At 28.3% G+C, this 19,179-nt stretch overlaps 6 protein-coding genes across 6 annotated transcripts; 3 read left to right on the top strand and 3 right to left on the bottom strand.

Annotated features, from left to right (window-relative positions):
- Window positions 1–1,567: 1,567 nt before the first annotated feature.
- On the top strand, window positions 1,568–3,566 carry PGO_100550 (serine/threonine-protein kinase Nek1; the record flags this gene model as incomplete). Its single annotated transcript, XM_028688086.1, has 8 exons — window positions 1,568–1,674; window positions 1,877–1,949; window positions 2,200–2,296; window positions 2,419–2,553; window positions 2,735–2,877; window positions 2,988–3,122; window positions 3,267–3,386; window positions 3,519–3,566. The coding sequence occupies 8 exons, from the start codon at window positions 1,568–1,570 to the stop codon at window positions 3,564–3,566; spliced, it is 858 nt and encodes a 285-aa protein (XP_028543887.1).
- A 301-nt stretch (window positions 3,567–3,867) lies between these two features.
- Window positions 3,868–5,982, bottom strand: PGO_100540 (hypothetical protein, conserved; the record flags this gene model as incomplete). Its single annotated transcript, XM_028688085.1, has 1 exon — window positions 3,868–5,982. One exon carries the CDS (start codon window positions 5,980–5,982, stop codon window positions 3,868–3,870), a length of 2,115 nt encoding a protein of 704 aa, XP_028543886.1.
- A 1,559-nt stretch (window positions 5,983–7,541) lies between these two features.
- On the top strand, window positions 7,542–8,645 carry PGO_100530 (hypothetical protein, conserved; the record flags this gene model as incomplete). Its single annotated transcript, XM_028688084.1, has 1 exon — window positions 7,542–8,645. The coding sequence occupies one exon, from the start codon at window positions 7,542–7,544 to the stop codon at window positions 8,643–8,645; it is 1,104 nt and encodes a 367-aa protein (XP_028543885.1).
- Window positions 8,646–9,763: 1,118 nt separating this feature from the next.
- Window positions 9,764–12,385, bottom strand: PGO_100520 (ADP-ribosylation factor GTPase-activating protein; the record flags this gene model as incomplete). Its single annotated transcript, XM_028688083.1, has 5 exons — window positions 9,764–10,691; window positions 11,118–11,172; window positions 11,327–11,415; window positions 11,859–11,953; window positions 12,152–12,385. The coding sequence occupies 5 exons, from the start codon at window positions 12,383–12,385 to the stop codon at window positions 9,764–9,766; spliced, it is 1,401 nt and encodes a 466-aa protein (XP_028543884.1).
- A 2,650-nt stretch (window positions 12,386–15,035) lies between these two features.
- On the bottom strand, window positions 15,036–16,004 carry PGO_100510 (WD domain, G-beta repeat domain containing protein; the record flags this gene model as incomplete). Its single annotated transcript, XM_028688082.1, has 1 exon — window positions 15,036–16,004. The coding sequence occupies one exon, from the start codon at window positions 16,002–16,004 to the stop codon at window positions 15,036–15,038; it is 969 nt and encodes a 322-aa protein (XP_028543883.1).
- A 1,908-nt stretch (window positions 16,005–17,912) lies between these two features.
- On the top strand, window positions 17,913–19,001 carry PGO_100500 (hypothetical protein, conserved; the record flags this gene model as incomplete). Its single annotated transcript, XM_028688081.1, has 1 exon — window positions 17,913–19,001. One exon carries the CDS (start codon window positions 17,913–17,915, stop codon window positions 18,999–19,001), a length of 1,089 nt encoding a protein of 362 aa, XP_028543882.1.
- Window positions 19,002–19,179: the final 178 nt, after the last annotated feature.

Genomic DNA, 19,179 nt, shown 5'->3' with positions numbered 1-19,179 from the left:
TGATATGTGCAAATCTGGATCAGTTTTTACTTCAGCTATAGATTGTATAGAAGTTTGTCCCAGTCTGACTGCCTTTTTTTTTTTTTTTTTTTCTTTTTTTCGTTTATTATTTTATTTTATTTTATTTTTTTTTTTTTTGGTTGTCGTTGTTGTTATTACTACCGTTTATGATTTCCTTTTTTCTTGTACCTCTAGAAGCAAACGGTATGCTGTGGATGTTAATAAAATGAATTTCACACATCCCATATGTTTAAAAAAGTTTAAACAAATGCGTAAACAAATTTTTTTTTTTAATTGTAAGTCTTATTTTATATTATTTTATTGTATTTTTTTATTATAATATTTATTTCATCTTTTCTAACTTTTCCTTTTTGTTATTTTACATATCCTTTTTTTTTCTCTTTTTTTCGTGCCATACTTAACTACCTTTTCCAGACGTGTTTTGTATTGCGTGAGACAAAAAAAATTTTTTTTTTTCTTTTTTACATTTTAAAATCATATACGATATAAAAATGTGTCTAATATGATAAAACTAATGAGAACATATAACACCCTTTTTGAGGTTATGCATTTTCCCATCTTCTCTATTTTTTACTAGTGTAAAATGTTACCACTTTAACTTCATCATATTTTATTTACATATTTAGTGCTCTTTCAGGTTGTGAGACAGTATCACTTATGCTACCTTAAAAGTGTGACATATAAGACAACTAAAAAAAAAAAATAAAATAAATAAATAAATAAAACTTTTGAGCAATTTTAATGAAGTTTTTTTTTTTTTTTGTTTTTTTTAATTATAATAATTTTTAAGGAATAACGCATTTATTTGACATTTTTGTTTATTAATATACTTTATGAGAATGTTTATAACGAAGGCGTAGTTGTTTTGTGGCATTTTTGCAGATAGGTACTAGAAAAGTTGGATATGGAAAAAATTATCTATGTCATTTGTTGTGTTGTGTCAAGATTTGGAAGAAATTTATTTGTCCATGTATATGTGCAAATTCACTTCCCGATTTGTTCATTTTGATGAAAAGCTTTCGAGTTCTTTGCATGGTTTTTCTGCCTTGTTCTGTATGTACACTATTTTCAACAAAAGTAACTGTTTTTCTTAAGCTAGATTTGTTAATATATCATTTGTACTTGATGGGTTAAGAATAATAAAACAAGAGAAATAAAAAAAAAAAAAAAAAAAAAAAAGAAAGAAGGGAAATAAGAAGAAGAAAAAAAAAAAATGTGCACAAGAAAAAATTTTCATTATTTTAGTAAACTAAATGATAAAACCCATTTTTGCAATTATAAATGCACAACTTTTGAGACACATAAAAAAAAAAAAAAAAAATTCAAATTTAAAAGCAAAAGGGAAGCAAATAATTCATGATTTTAAAATATAACAATTGTGATGAAAATTAACTGAAAACAGGTTCATATATTTCCAAAGATATGAACATTTTATTTTTTTTTTTTTTTTATAATGACGATATTCAGGTAAGAAAAAGTTGGTTGGGAGAAGAAAACTATATAGTGGTGTGAATGGAAATGAATAAATGTTAGAATAATGTGATAAATGTCGACGTCTACATGTAAGAAGATAGGTCGTTATGAGGTTCTAAAATCTATTGGACGAGGATCATTTGGAATTGTTACGGCAGTGAAAAATGACAAAGAGGAAATGTATGTATGTTTCCCTTTGCACAGAAATGAATATTTATATGACATATGCAATTGAACATTCTTTGATTGCTGAACTGAACGAACATAAATTTTATTTAAAACGATTAACTGCGCTAACATTGCACAACCTCTTGTGAATTGCCACACAGATATGCATATATACATATATATATTTGTATGCCTTGCACGCATAATCAATTAGATTCGTCGTTAAACAGCTGGACATGTCATGCATGAATTATAAAGAAAAAATGAACGTTGTGAACGAACTGAGAGTATGAATTGGAAAAAACACAAAATGGAATGAGTGCTTGCATAAGCGTTAATATGTTAAATGGGAGCTAAAGGAAAAGACGTGCACATTTTGTTGCTCAACATGATTTATTTTACTTTATTATATTTTACTGTTTTGTTGTGTTTTGTTGTGTTTTGCTCTATTTTGCTGTTTTGTTCTGTTTTGCTCTGATTTGCCCTTTTTTTTTTTTTTAATTTTTATTTTTCTCTTCGCTTTTTCTCTTGTCTAAGGCATTAGTTGAAGTTTCAATGCATCCTTTCATCGTGAGATACAAAGAAGCATTCCTTGAGAATAACACTTTATGTGTCGTTATGGACTACTGCTCAAGTTTGGTGTCTTTTTTTTTTTTTTTCCCTTAATACTAATGTGCATATATAAAATTTAGAACTTTTTCATGGTAACATACGCCTTTTCCTTTTTTTCTCTTTTATTTTTTTCACGAAATGAAGAAGGGGATTTGGGCCAATACATAAAAAGAAACAAGAAAATGAAGACGTTTATTCCTGAGAGCAAAATAAGAAGGTGGTTGTTACAAATAATTACTGCAATAAAATTTATGCACGATAAAAAACTTATACATAGGGGTAATTAAACAATTCATTCTTTGCTCAGGCATAAGAACTAAATTGTTGTGAAAAAAAAAAAAGAATTACTTCTTTGATTAGACAATTTGTGATTTACACTTATGTACATTTCAGTTCTTAACAGATGATGTTACTTCATACTAGGTTATCTTATGTTCTTTTTTTTTTTTTTTTTTGTAAGATTTAAAATGCAACAATATATTTTTGGACGAGGATGAGAGGGCTAAGGTGGGTGACTTTGGATTAGTAAAAATTTTTGAACACACAGAAGAAGCACATACGTTGTGCGGGACCATCGGGTATATGGCACCAGAAATCTGCAAGGTAAGTCATCTGTAATTGTACGATTGTTTTGTTGGCTTATTCCTAGCGTCTGAACTTTTTCACCCCTTCCTTTTTTCACTCCATCAATTTTGTACTGCTTATCACTTAAGAACGCACCCTACAGTTTCCCTGCTGATATATGGTCACTGGGAGTGATATTGTACGAACTCATGAGTCTAAGACATCCGTTCAAATCGGACAATTCTAATATGTTATCGATGGCTCAGAAAATTTGCGAAGATGAGGTGTGTGTAAAATGATAAAAAAAAGTGTAAAAACGAACCTTAAAAGTGGATAAAAATTTGTCAAAGTGGGATAAAATGTTACCAAAAATGGTAGCAAAAAAAAATTCAATTTTTTTTATTTTTTTTTAAAACATTCCTTTGTAGCCAGATCCTCTACCTACCAACTATTCAAAGGACCTGATTCACTTGTGTCACTGGATGTTAAAAAAGAATTCACAAGATAGACCTACATCTTGCGATATTATCGCGACTGATTATTTGCAGGTAAATTCAAGTAATTTCCGTGTTAAATGAAAAAAAAAAAAAAAAAAAAAAAAAAAAAAAAAAAGAATATACATAAAATTAAGTTTAATTGTATGTGAGATAATGGAAGAATTTTTTTTTTCCATTTTACAGAATGAGGTACATTTACTAAAAAGTGAGATATTAAGAAGCATGAAATGAAAAAAAAAAAAAAAGAAAAAAAAAAGGTATGTATGTTCCAGGTATAGTGGATATATAATCTGTCCGAGAAATAGTACCATGTGTGTATGACTGTTGGAGGTATATTCGTGAATTAAATTTTCCCCATGGTTGCGAAATGAAAGAAAACATGAGAGGGAGGATAAGTGGGCGTATTTTTTTATTTTTACTTTTTTATTTTTATTTTATTATTTTTTTTGATTGCTGCATTATTAATAAGAATGTACACGTGATTAGACAAACGTGCTTAGAAGTTAAATTGTTGTGATCGTTGTAGGAACTGTCAAAGAAGACATAGCGCATGAAGTAAATGTTCTTCTTTCTGGGATTCATATAATCCATTCCATTGATAATAAGGTATAGAAATGGTATAAAAGTTCAGATTTGTAAGGATCCATTTCTTATACTTGGTATTATTGCTTTCTTTCATGGTGTAATGCATTACATTAGGAGCACGTTCTTGTTCTTTAATTACTAAGTTGTAATGCGTTCTTCCATTAAATTCAATAGCGACATGTTTGCACTGATTATTTTTATAGAGCTCAATGAACACATCTACCAAAATTTTTTGACTTGTTATGTGTTCGTAAATTACATTCTTGTAATGTTTTTTCAAAATATGGAGTATAGCACATTGATTAAAGTTGTAATTTTTTCTTTCCTTTTCGAGAACAATTTTATTTTTATAACAATGGGTTAGATAATTTATTTGGTGTGATAAATAAGTAAACTCGTTAGATACCATATCTGAATATGTGTAATGTACATTTTTAGTATCGTACTTTAAAATAACAAGTTCAAGAGTTTCTCTTCTTTCTTTACTTAAATTTTTGATAAACCTGTTTATCATTATGTCCCATCCTAATAGTGTGTAGTAGATCTTATGCGTTAAGGATGCTTTAAATTTTGTTTTATTATTTTTTTTTAAAAAATTTATATAAAATTTAAACAGAGATATGTTAAATATACCTACAATGGATGACACGAAAAAGAAGTTACAAAGCTGCGACATATGTGTGGATTCTTGCATGTTTCCATTCAAAACGTAATATTTGCAATAATTATATAGGTATAAATTTTGGCTAGTTAGTTCTACTAATGTTAATAATTTTAAGTAGTTATCAAACATATTTCTTTTACAAATAATACTAGAAAAAGGGTTGATATTTTTGTAAAAATTAACTAAATGTAATACTACCTCAGAATGAATAATTTTGGAATAATACATTATATTAATAATTTGAGATAATATCAACACGTCATGTGGTGATGCTATTCTTGATAGCAGAATCTCATTCTTTAATTTTTTTTTTTTTGCTACTTTGAAATAATGGCTAAGAAAATTCTGAACGTTCTTTTCACATATTATTCCACCTTTCGTTGTGGCATAAAAAAAATTAGCTAACTGGGAAAACTGTGAAGCTTCTATTTGGTCGTAATTTATGTTCTCCAATATTTGGAGCATTAAATTTATTTTATGAGTAACTATTTGATGATATTTCAAATTGTACAATTCTTTGTATTGGTAAGCGATATTTGATTTTTCGCCACTCCTGTTCAGTTTGTTACTATTTTTTAAAACCTTCACATTGTCGGCATAATTATTGCTCGCCGAATGGATATAAATGAAATTCAATTTTTTAAGACCTTTTCTATTGTGTAAATTGAAAAAAAAACTAAAAAATTTTTCACAAAAATTTAATATTAATAAATAATTACTTATTGTGTACAGTGGTAAGTAGTTTATCAGACGATCTATGACAATTTTAAGGACAAATACATAGCAAGCGTTTAAGTTTAACAAATTGTATTCTTTGCAAATTCTATTTTGTAATGCACAATTATATGAGATATTTTTAGTCGATGTGGTATCATATTTACCTGTAAGCGTTTTCAATTTATTTGTCAACTGTTTTTCATCCAATGGGCATAGGTTACTAATTTTTTCATAAATGGTTAGCCATTTTTGCTCACTAACTTGCATATTTTTTAATAAATACGACATTTTTATTAAATTCATGTGAATATATTTTAATTTATCCTCTTGATTATGTAGTGTTTTAAAGAAAAGTAAATTTGGGTTTTTAATACTTTCTTCCGATATGCACTGTTCAATGTAATGGATCGTCTTTTCAATCTTCTTACCTTCCACATTTGTTATGTACCCCTTTGCATTACTGAGATTCCTTCTGAAGGTGTTGAAAATTGTTCTATTTGAATATGTTCTTCGAGACACGCTCATCCGCATTGTGTTTGTGGGCTTGTGTGTATGTCGAATATGAATTATGTCTCGATTTGAGCACTTTTTATAGTTTACTAGAACTTTGGATTCGTTCTGTCCAATCTTATGGATTTTAAAATTTATTCTTTCATATATAATTTCAGTTGTATTTTTCATTCCATTATTATTTATTTATTTTTTTTTTTTTTTTATCCTTTATTTTGTTATTGCTGCACTATGGAAAACTGGGTGTGGGTACAATTCAAAGTGGTCTCATATTTGTACGTTGTTTCACTTTCACTCTTTTTCCTTATACTTTAAGCGATAGTATTTGTTTTGAATATGGTCATATTTCCTGACTTGATAATCGCATAAAGAACGTGTGGATTATAAATTGCTTCTTTTTTCTTCCTTCATTCTGTAATCCGCAATCTGTAATCTGCAATTTGTAATCTGCAATTTGTAATCTGCAATTTGTAATCTGCAATTTGTAATCTGCAATTCGTAATCTGCAATTTGCATTCTTCATTCTGCTTTCTTCATTATGCTTTCTTCATGCTTCATTCTTTATTCATTATTTCCTTTTAATGTGTAGCATCTTAAGGCGTAGCTGTTTGGTACTTTGTATTTATACACTTGTCATATATTTTCAGCCTAATGACCATTACACATTAAGTATGATTTGTTTGCAATTCTTTCCATAAATTTGTCATGCAAATTTGTTGTACTTAACATCGGATAGATTTCCTTTTGTTATGTTTATTTCTTTATGTTGATCTTTTTTTCGACTGCGTTTTGACAAGAATTTTTTACCTAAATTCTTGGTACCATGTCACCCGAGCTATTCGTTTTGAATGTTATATTTATATTGGTATTCTCACCCCCACCACACTATCGAACTTTTTTTTTTTTTTTTTTATTTCTCATTATTTCCTTTTTCGTGCAAATTAGCTTTATTCATTTTCTGAACATTTTTGTTACTTATAATGTTATGTTTTATTTTTATTTTATGATATATTTTATATAATTGGTGATGGCTGAAGAGAGTTGTTTATAACAGGTTTGTTTCCATTATTTCAGCAAACATTTCACCAATATCATTTTTTGAAGCATTAACAAGTGCTTTGAAAAAAAAAAAAAAAAGAAAAAAAAAAATTCGAATGATTGATGGTCGACCATGGGAAAGGGGTGTAGTAACATATACACAAAAATGTCAAATATGGTTTACTATATATGCACATACATATATAGCTACTAATATATATTTTTTTTTTTTTTTCTCCTTTTTATAGAAAATAAAAAAAATATACACACATGTTTGGAATGTTCCCGTTATAAAGCTTACCAAAAGAGTGAACATATATGTTTTATATATAAATATTTATCTACCCCTTACTATCATTTTTTTTTTTTTTTTTTTTTTTTTCCACAACATCATAAGGAACATCGAAAAATAGCAAATTTATTTATGTGTCCACGTTCATCCGTTGATAAGTTTTCAAGTATTCCTCAAATTAACATAAGGACGATATTCAAATGGTTAAGAGCCATCATTTTAACATTTGTCAAAGTTAAAAGGGAGCATATTTGTATGGGTGTTTTAAAATAGGTTAATATGTGTTGTACGGCAAAAAAATAGAGGGGGAGGGAGATGGGAAATTTGAAATAAAAAATAAATAAAGTAAATAAATAGAAGTTTAGTATGAAATGAAGGATGACTGGTGCAAATTTTCAAGATGCAAATTCTTTTTTTATTTTATTTTATTTTTTTCCTATTAGATAAGACTATTGAGAAAGGAATAAATAATAACAATGTGACCGTTCACAAGGATGATGAAGATTTTTTGCTTCTAAACAAGGCTAAGATTACTGCTGTGACATATTCAAATGCTAAAAAAATAGAAAAGAGTATACTACATAAAGTTTTAGAAAATGAGGGTAAGGAGAAGAAAAGGCAGAATAGTTATGTTTTATTAGACGAACGGGTGGATGCGTACGAGATGTTAAATATTCGATGCATATTTAAAATTCGAGAAAATTTTGATAAAACAAAGTTGATCATTCTGTTAGTGAAGCAGCTAGAGGAAAAATATAATCACAAAAAGGATATGCATTATGGGTGCAATGATAATGTGGAAGATTTAAAAAAAGATGAAACATTTGTGTTTAAAAATGAGTTCGAAGGCAATTTAGTTATTTCGAAAGTTTCATTACTGTTTGTTAATTTGATAGCTTTTAATGGATACTACAACTTTGATATTTTAATAACAGATGGGGCTAATTCTGTAAAAATAAGCTTCTTCAAAATGTATTTGCACTTTCATAATCACATACCTATAGTGAAATTTCCCCTTCGAGAAAAAGAAAACAGAATAATTCGGAATATTATGAAAAGACATTTATGCAGACGCGATAAAATGTTTAATTATAAATATGTGATTTACAAATCCAGGGATTATTATCCCCTTCCTGTATTTCAGGAAAATAACATAATTTATAGAAACAGTAATGAAGGGGATGGGATAAATCCAATTATACCCATAATATATGTTACATTGTTATTAGTCTTTTTTTTAATATATGTATATTTTATTTTTATCCATTTGAAGATAAACATGAAAAACATTAATATAAGCTATTATAACTATGCTTTTTTATTTTCCTTTACACTTCTTATGTTCTTGTTTATTTTGTATGATTTATTTTTTAATATTCTACATATGCTTTATATCTTCCCCCTCGTATTTTTTCCCTTTTTAGTATTTTTTTACAAATCATTGAATATTTTGCGTGCGTTTAGAAAGTGTCCTTCGCACGCAGGAAAATCTTCCACAGAGTGAAAAAATTGGAAAATACATGCACAACATTAGGCAAAAGTGACAGTCTCAAATTGGACAGATTTGTGATAACTTCTTTGGTTTTTTATTTTTGACTTTTCATTTTTGAAATTTTTTTTTTATTTTTGACCATTTTTTATATTTGACCTTTTTTTATTTTTTCGAAACCACGCATACTTTTGAAACACATTCAGCTCCACCCTCAACTATATAATGATATTTTCCCCTTTGTGTTGTACATTTTTGAAAATGCACATATTTATTATAAAAAAAATGACGTGAATTTTTTTCACTTTTTAATTGTAGCAAAAGGGGGGTAGTTAAGGTTTCACTACATTTAATGAACATGGATAAAAAGAAAGCTTACTGAGAGGAATGAAGAGAAATGTATAACAAAAAAAAAAAAAAAAAAAAAAAAAAAAAAAGGGTGTTTGTGTGAGGGTAATGTTATATATATCACCTAAATAAATATATATGAAATGGATACTCGTCTATACACATGGACATATGTATGAACCAAAGTGTCTGCACACGTATGTATACATGTATCAAGGAAGCACACACTTAGACCGTTCTTTCTCTTTATCTATGCAAGTATATTCATGTATGTGTTGCAGAAATCACATTACAGCACGAAAACATATTGCGGTGGGGGAATATACACCTAATGACTACAATAGTGTATTTTAAAAATAGAAAAAATAAACAAATAAACACTACGGATCGGTGAAGAGGGGGAGTTGCAAAAAAAAAAAAAAAAAGAAAAAAAAAAGAAGAGTTAATTACAAAAATTTGCATTTATTAGATACGTGTTTAACAACTGGACAAATGATTTATATCATTTTTTTTTTTAACCATCCTCTTAACGTTCTTGAGGAAATTATTATAATATTTCGTGATACCCCAAATTTCGTTGTAAATAGAGTGTGATAAGACAAAAGAGTTACGTGCATATGAACCGAGTGTATCTGCATAAGGATCAAGCATATCTGCATAAAAATGGGCATCTGTTGGTATGGGTTATGTATGTTTTTTTTACAAATACTATTTTATATATATGTATATATTTGCACAGGTAAAGCAAAAAATATGCTCGTTGTGTCATACATAGGAGAGACTTTTTACTCAAAAAAAAAATCAAAATTTTGTGTCGTTTTATTTTCATTTTTCACATTGTTCCTTTTTTCCTGATCCATAAGAATTTCCAAATTTCCTCTATCATGATTAACACTGTCTGCATTTTCTGCATTTTTTTGATGAAACACATCGAATGAATTATGTTTGTCTCCATTTGTTGCATTACACTCTGTTTTATTTACAAGGTTTTTTCTATTACCAACTTGATTTTCTTGACTATTTAAATTTCCATTATTTTTCTTCTTTTCCAAAAAGGAAATATTTTTCGAGCTAGCAAAAAGTCTCGCAATAGATTTCTTTGCTGCTTGTACTTTAGCGTCTCTTAGTTCTTTTTCAGAAAGTGTGTCATGGTTACAAAAATTTTTATTTTCACTAGGTTTGGGAAAATCGAATTTCTCGTTGTTATTTTCTTTATCTCTGCTTCGGCTATTACTTACATTCTTGGCACTTTTGTTATTCCTATTTTCATTTGTGTTATCACCATTAGGGTTATATTTTTTTACTTCTTCTAATGGGGAAAAATGTTTACTATTATTACCATGGTCATTATCCTTATCCGAAGGTTTCATACCCTTCTGGATATTCATATCAATTGAGCTGGTCTTTTCAAAATTTTCATTTATAAAATCATTGAAAAAATAAGAATCATTGGGTATATTCCTATTCTTCTTATTGATATTATTGCAATTATTTTCATTATAGTTTATGTCGTCAAATGCACAAAAATTGTCTTTCATATATACTTTTTTTTTTACACATTCCTTTTCTGTGTAGTCTGCAAATATGCTTATTTCCTTCTCACTACCAGCACTGCTCTTTTTGTTTTTCATCGTCACTTCTAATTTTGTATTATCTAAAATTTTTAAGGAATCAAAAATGTCTATGCTTCCTGTGTTTTTCTTTATTTTTTCACTACAAATGGGGAAATGAGACAAAATACGTATGCGAATGAGAATATCACAAGGTAAGTAATTAAATAAATGTAGGAGGGATGTGCACACACACACACACACACAAAGACAAAGACACACAAAAATATGGGCTCATGGCATATGAAGATATATGTACGTTCATACAGGAAAACATTTTTAAAAACTTACATGATGGGGTTATTCCTCGAATTTTCTTTATCGTGTGTTTTATTTTCGGTATCTCTGTTCTGGCTGATGAAATGTGGAAAAGGGGAAGCAAAAAAATAAAAATGTGTATTCTCAATTTAGGAAGATTATCTGGTGCACTGTTTTTATTCTACTTTCATAAAAAAGTGGCAAAATAGTTATGTACCTAATGTGTACATATATATATATATATGTTTATCTATTTTTCAGTTTTGCTCACATCATTTTTGCATTTAGGGAGGCTAAGTCTGGGAGGCAAATTCTCGGGTCGATCCCTGTAAAATGGAACGGGGTATGAGAATGGAAAAAGTTACAACTTTCGTCCACGAGCATGTGCATGTATATTTATCTATGCATATTTGTATGTGAGAATTTGTTCATATATTTGCATATGTACTACTCCTGCACAGGGAATAGGTTGCACTTTACCTTCCAGGTAGTACTGGGATGGCTCCTTCTTATTTGCTGGGACATATATCTTCTTTTCATACTTATTTTTTATCCAATTTTGCATGATTCTGCGAATTTTGAAAAAAAAAACAAAAAAGGTTACAAAATGTTATTTTTAATATACATAAGTGTGTGTACAAACCAAATGTTAGTTTCCGTGGTATGCCAGAAATAGACATTATCTCCTAATTTTCTTTGGCATCCACATAGAGATATATGTTAATTACACACACATCCTTTATGCGTGGAAACAAGTTAAAAATGAATAACATTTTCCATGTCCTATGTTTTGCTTATAACAGGGTAGAGATAACATTTCTCCGCATATGATTTTAGAAAATGTAAAAGAAAAAAAAAACAGTTAAAATATACCGTTCAAATGTATGGTTCAAATATACGGTTCAAATATACGATTCAAAAAAAAATTTTTTCTCCACACGGAATTATTAACACAACAAAGTACTAATGAGTTCGTCAGTTATGCTATTATTTATTTATTTTTAATTCTTACATTGATGAGTCTCCTTGTTTGGGTCTATAGGTACCCGCGGGTAAGTTGTACAGGTAATAAGCGTTGGACAAATCATTTCCTATGGTTTTTATGCACTTCGAGTGGGATAAGGAGGAAAATAGAAAAAAAGGCATATCATGGCAAGGGGAAGGGGGAATGGGAAAATGTAAAAGAAGAAAAGTATCCATTTGTGAAAAAATAAAAAGTAGAAGTAAATGTGTTTATATTAGAAGTATGGTAAACACAATTTTAACGTAAGAAAAAAAAAAAAAAAAAAAAAAAAAAAAATTTACATGTATCCATTGTGGCATAATTTTGTCTAGGGTTAAAGATTTCACTTTTGAAATATGAACGCCTAAATTTCGGTGTATACCTGAACATTCTATACATATCACAATGCCTAAATTTATACTTGCCCACCTTGGGCATTTGGCCCCGCAATCAGCACATTTGTTGTTGCCTTTTATTTTTGTAATATTTTCTATATCACGTTGATATGAGTTACTAGTCTTGCTTGCCATACGCATTCTTCAAAAAAAAAAAAAAAAAAAAACCTTGGTTTTGTAAGCATATATATGTCTAGAGTGCAAATTTTTTATTTCTATTCTTTCATCTAGGTGTAAGATCACTATACAGCTAAATATATGCACACTTATTCCCATAGCATGGGGTACCTGAATTAGTTCTTGCATTAAATTTGCATGTGTATGTATGCATACCCGCGTTACGTACGTGTATGCAAAGTTATACTCTGTTCTTGTGTTATCCTTATTTAAAGCCAGAGTTTTGCAATTATTTAAAAGTAGAAATGTTTGTTTTCTGCAAAATAGGGATTTATTCATAGCTTTGCCTTACATACATGTGTGTCAGAAATAAATGCAAATACAATTTGTATGCATGGACATTAACCGAATGCATGCGGTTTGCATGCAAACCATATGTGTATGTAAAACCATACATTTATGTAATTTTATATATATATATATATATGTATATGTAAATCTTACGCTTATGTTCATATATATTCACATATTTGGAGTTATGTATTGTCAACTAGTAGAGTAAAAAAAATGCCTTTCTAAAATTTTGGGCACAAATTAAAATTTTTTTTTTTATTTATTTATTTTTTTTTTTTTCTTCACTGAATGAAAAGTTAAATCATATGTTTTTGTATAACTTTGGCATAATTTTATAATGTTGTAAATGTGATGCTTAAGTAAGGTTAATTTTACATTGACGTAGAGTGCATATAAGGAGACTTTTTGAAAAAGCAAAATGGGGAGATAAAAATTAGCATGGGTTAGGATTTTAAGGTGTATGTAGCAAAAATTTTAATTTTCAAGGGGCAAGACGTAATTGAAGTAATCGATATGTGTATGTGTAACACATAAATCTATATGTAAATGTATAACATATGAGACTTATTGTTGGCACATTAACACCCCCGTTCTACTTTTTTCATTAAATATTCTCTCCAAATTGTATATATTTTATTTTTATCTCAATAAAGGTGACAAATTAAATAAAATTTCCAAAGGACAATTTTGATATGTCATAAGAGTATGCCACTGAAAGGAAAAGAGAGGGGCCAAAAAAAAAAAAAAAAATGCATACATTTTGCATGTGCTGAGGGATATGAAAAAAAAAAAAAAAAAGAAAAAAAAAAGATGATGATTCCCTAAATCATGCATATATTACACACATGAATACATATATATATAAACTTATACATGTACTGCTCATTCCATACATCACGTATTTATTTACTGGGAATGTATAAATTCATTGTGTACGCATTTGTTAAGTACCTACTTAAATGCATATGCTGCTCATGGTACACGTTTGTTCTCTACCCTTTTGTAAAAAAAAAAAAAAAAAAAATACGTTTTTTTCATTGACTAATAAATTTGAGACCGCGAAAAGACCTTACCCCCCCATCAACGACAATATTAGACTTTTCAATAGAATGCGTAAATTAGGAATGGAAAAGCAAATGAAACAGAAGAAAAAAAAAAAAAAAAAAAAAACACACATTTTTCAGCATAAACAGCATTTTTAACACCATAGTATAAAATACAAATACAATTTCGTTCGTTCTGCCAGTAACCTATTTTTTTCATTCCCCATCAATTAGCTATCTTTTGTAAAAACTTACCCTAAAATTAGTGAAGGCAAAAAAAAAAAAAAACGCAAACGATAAACCATTTTTTAATCTTGTGTTTTAGGAAATTAAGCTAAATATATACATATAGATATATAGACAACGTACCCATAGACTACATTTCTGATAGATTATTATTATACCACCTTGTGCATTTTCTTTTTCCCCATTCTGTACTATTTATTGATTGAACTAATATTTATTTGAAGAAGGTTAATATTCAAGGTCTTTTATTTACGTTTCACATGTGTTCTTTTTTGAAATATTTTTAAAGACTGTTACCTAAAGGTTAACAAATGACTAATTCAAATGGATGATGGTGTTACTATAGCAAAAATTTAATGTCATATAAATTACAAAAAAGAAAGAACGGCTGAGTGTATATAACAACGTAAAAAAGTCATAAACAATAACGCATTCCAACATATGATTGTATGGTCTGTGTTTGTGTTTTCGTGTGTGAAAATCTAATAAAACAGATACGTATTAAATATGAAATATCATTACATAAGCTTATAATTTACACTTGATTTAGCATATTCAGAAATGAATAGTGGGAAAATGAAGTATCATATATATATAAGTACACATACATATATAGATATGTCTACCCATCTGCACATGTTTAAATGGCTACAAACTGATGAGACGGGGTGACAAATGATTCTGTTCGTCCCTCAGTATTTTACTTATGTGGGGTAATATAAAAATATATATAACCGAAACGCAAAATGCTCTACATAAACAGATAATAAGCTTCTTTTTCTTTTCCATCCATCCAACATAATTTATTGACATTGTTATTAACATGTTTATTTTCTTTCTATCAAATGCATATATTGTGATAGTGTCCTGACATACTGAATTCACAAATGGGATACACATTTTGTTGTTTACATTTGTAAAAATATAGAATTTACAAATGTGAGACAAAAATTTAATTCGCTATATGCACAATTGGGGAAGCGTTGGAGTGGAGAAGGGGGAGGGGGAAAAAAAAAAAAAAAAAAATTATCCTACAAATCGTGAAAGAAGGATTTTTTTTTTTTTTTTATTTTGCCTGATATTTCTGAATTATTCACATGAATCGGGTAAAAATGAATGGAAGTATTGTGTGATATGCTTGCAAATAGGTTTTTTTTTTTATTAATTGTTAATTTTTCAACGCTTTCACCTCCCTCCTCAGTAGCAATAACATCTCCAATTTTGTTTGGCAAAATATGAGCAAGTTTTATAATTCCATCAGATGTACCAAATAAAATTGTATATTCATCCAATTTTACAAATGTACTTATCATATCTTTACTAGCTTTTATTTTACCTTCCATGTTGGCCCAAGGTTGTTTTGAAAAAATAGCAATATATCCATTCATGGTTGTACATACAATTTTTGAATTATGTGCGAGTAATTTAGAACACAAAAATTCATCATTATGTTCTGTTGAAATGCTATGTGAACTAATTTTTTTTTTATTTAAAATGTCGAAAAGGGCTAAATGGCCTCCACATGAAACAACAACAGACTTTTCATCAGCATTTAAAAACATACTTGAAATAGTATCATCGAATTCTTTTATTTTATGTATTGGTTTTTTTGATTCATCTCTCATATCCCAATGTTTAATAATACCTGTTTCATCAGCTGTTAAAAATGTGTTTAAACTAGTAAACAAAATAGAACATATTGAATTATTATGACATAAGTTCGTCCATGTAAGTTTTCCTGTGATGTCTGTTAGTGAACATTTATTATCAGAAGATGCTACTAATATTTTTTTCCCATTATTTGAAAAGGAGACACAACTAACTGTTTTTTTGTGGTTATATATGTTCCATTTTTTCTGAAATTTTTTTTTTTCTTCTTTTAATTTATATAATAATAAATTTCCATCAAATAAGCCTGCACATATTAAGTCCAATTTAGGATGAAATTCCACGTCGAAAACTACGGATTCGCAATTGATGGAGGTGTACACACTATTCATTTTTTTTTTTTTTTTTTTTTTTTTTTCTGTTTCACATTTCGTTTGTATGTTTCATTCCCATATTATGGCTAGTTCATTATTTTGAACCTAACTCATGGCATATAAATGATTTATGACAAAGACGTATTAGGTGTCGTGGTATACATACGTATGTATAATATGAGTATATACAGTAAGCCTTCTGGTGGTCAAATGCATTCTTCTTATTTTAAAAAAAAATCTCCTTACATAAACACCATTCCTCTGGATTATTGTTTCATCTTTCTAGTTTAATCTGTTATCTCTTTTTTAGAAGGGATGGGTATTCTTGAAAAAACATACCCAGACTTGGTAGTATATATTTATTATAAGTTTTCCTTACCAAGCTTGTTAATTTCAATCTATACATCTATTTTGGCCTAATAATTTGTTTATTCCTTTTACTACTTTGACAAGTTAATCAATGGTACACGGTACGGAAAGATAAATTCTGTTTCACAGATATACAAAGGATAAATTTGAAGATTTAAAAAGGATTTAGGCAAAAAAAAAAAAAAAAAAAAAAAAAAAAAAACCTGTAAAGTACACAAAAATAACTGTAAATATGTATATGATGAGCTATATGAAAAGCTAAAAAAGGTACACTTGCTAAAACATATAAATTGTTGTTTCTCAAAATGTTCACAGAAAAAAGAGGAAAATTCGTTATGAATATGCCGCAAATTTTAGCAGATTTATCCATTTTTTTTTTTTTTTTTTTTTTTTTTTTTTTTTTTTTTGTGTGAAAGGGCAAAAGAACTATGCTTCATTTGTTATGTTTCGTGATATTATTTAAAACATATTGGTAGTTTTGTTTCCTAAATAAATGAACAAAATGGGTAAGCATAAACAAGTAATTGCGTACGAATGTATTGATTAATGTATAGCTTAAATATGGACCCTAAAGGACGAATAATTTTAGCTTACTAATAGAAGGAATTTTCCTTTCTTTAATGATTTGCAATGTACATTTTATGAGATAATGTTCACTAGATAATGGAAAATTGATTTAATAAGAACTACACATACACACTTGGCTTTGTGTTGTTCCTTACATATGACGTTCTAACTTGCACCTATATGTTGGAATGAAAATAACAAAAGACACTTTTAACTAATTAACAAACAATGAATGCAAAAGCCAACAGTAGGTAAAAAGAATTTTGTGCTGAAAAAATGGAGGCAGAAATAATGTCCTTCTTCTCATACGAGAGCAGTTTTTATAACTTTGATCTGAGGAATAGAATGTTGTTATGCATTAATTTTGCAAAGACAAAATATACAAAAACCCAGAATAAGTGGAAGTTGCACACATAAATATCATCTGTTTTTTTTTTTATAGGGGCGCTTGTATATGATGTTTGGTACACCTCAAGGAGTGTATCACCCTTTTGACATTAATATATTCAGGAAATGTTCAACTATTCATAGAACGAAATAGTATATTGCCAAACTTGAAGTTTGGATTTGTTTGTTTTGTTTTTTTATTGAGAAAAAAAAAAGAAAAAAAAAAAAAAAACATCGAAAGGGAGACATATTTCTAAAAATGTTTATTCCTTTTGGATACACTGCCCTTGTTTAACAGTTGAATTGATATTGAGTAAATCTCATATTTGCTATGCTGTACTTGATCATAATGACAAATCGAGAAACATTACAATCAATAGACATTATTCAGGAATTTTTAATCACATTGTACGTTTTAATATAAGCTATACCAGATAAGAGTGGTTATTCACTACTGTGTTTATAAGTTTATAAAAGTGGGAGGGGATATATGTATATATATATATTTTCTCCTGTTTTTTTTTTTTTTTTTATTTTTGTCCCAAATCAAAGAAATAAAAAAAAAAAAAAAAAAACCTCACCAAACGAAACGCTTTAAAAAACATGGAAGGAAAAGACAGAAACAGTACCACTGATGCAAATTTGTGTAAATATAAAAACAAAAAAATAGTTAAAACAATAGATGATATAAATGAATTTGTTAAAACATATCCTCGAACTAATAGAGAATTAAATACGTATATTATAAAAAAGGATAAAGGCAGTGATGTTTCTCTTTTAAAAAGTTTTATTTTTTATATATTTACTCAGATAACAAGCATTTTAGCTGTGTGTTTGGTATTGTTTTGTATTGGATTTTTAATTGGAAATCATATTTCATCTAAATCTTCAGTAATTAATTCTGTCATATATAATTTCTACTTCCCAAATGATATAGGTGCAAATTTTTATGTAGTTAATAATAAACTTAATTCAAATGGCAACTACATGAATCAAGCAAACAACACATTATCGTTAGACGTCATAATTAATTTTAACTTTGATTATAATAATTTATTTATGGGAACATTAATTAGCAGCGTGTTGTTATATTATTACCCGGCTAATGACATTGGTTTAGGGGCTAATGAGTTTTGTTACAGTTCCAAAAGTGGTATATTATTAAGAAAGCAAGAAAAATATTCAAAAGGGGAATTTACCAATTTTCATAAGAACGATGAATTGTTTAGGATTTTTGCCAAAGAAAATTCGTTAGTCTTTTTAAATTATTCAATGAAAATGAAGCAGCGTGCTCAAATAACGTACATAAATGATTTATTATATGAAAATCTAGATGTGTACCCAATTGGGGGAAGTGATATTACCATATCCCCTGGTTTAATGCAAGGCATTAATTCGATTCATGCATTAGTCAGTATAAATCATACTGTTAAAGATAAAACTATATTAGATCGGTTAACCAATGATTGCAAAAAAGGAAGAATATATGTACAATTACACTTTTCAAGCATTCAGATTAAAACTATTCTTTTTCGTTTTCAACCACAAACTGGAATTTTCTTGCCTTTCAGAGTTCCATGTAAAATCATTCCGGAGACAAAAAGGTTGAACAATGAATATCGTCTAAGTATTATTAAGAATTATAATGTTCAAAAATCAGCTATCAAGAATATTAACTTTTTTATCAATTAGACTTTTTCGAGGGAAAGCAACCCCCTCTCCTCACTCCTATCACTGGTCTGCATGCATATGTGCAAAGGTATATAACGTTCTACTTAATGTCCATATCTTTTTAATATTCCAACGCATACATCATCCTTATGGTTCGCTTAAGCATAAGCAGGTATACATATTTGTATGTACACTCATC

The sequence above is a fragment of the Plasmodium gonderi genome, assembly GCF_002157705.1.
Source record: "Plasmodium gonderi DNA, contig: Chr10, whole genome shotgun sequence".
NCBI lineage: Eukaryota > Apicomplexa > Aconoidasida > Haemosporida > Plasmodiidae > Plasmodium > Plasmodium gonderi.
This window is presented reverse-complemented; position numbering and strand designations above follow the sequence as displayed.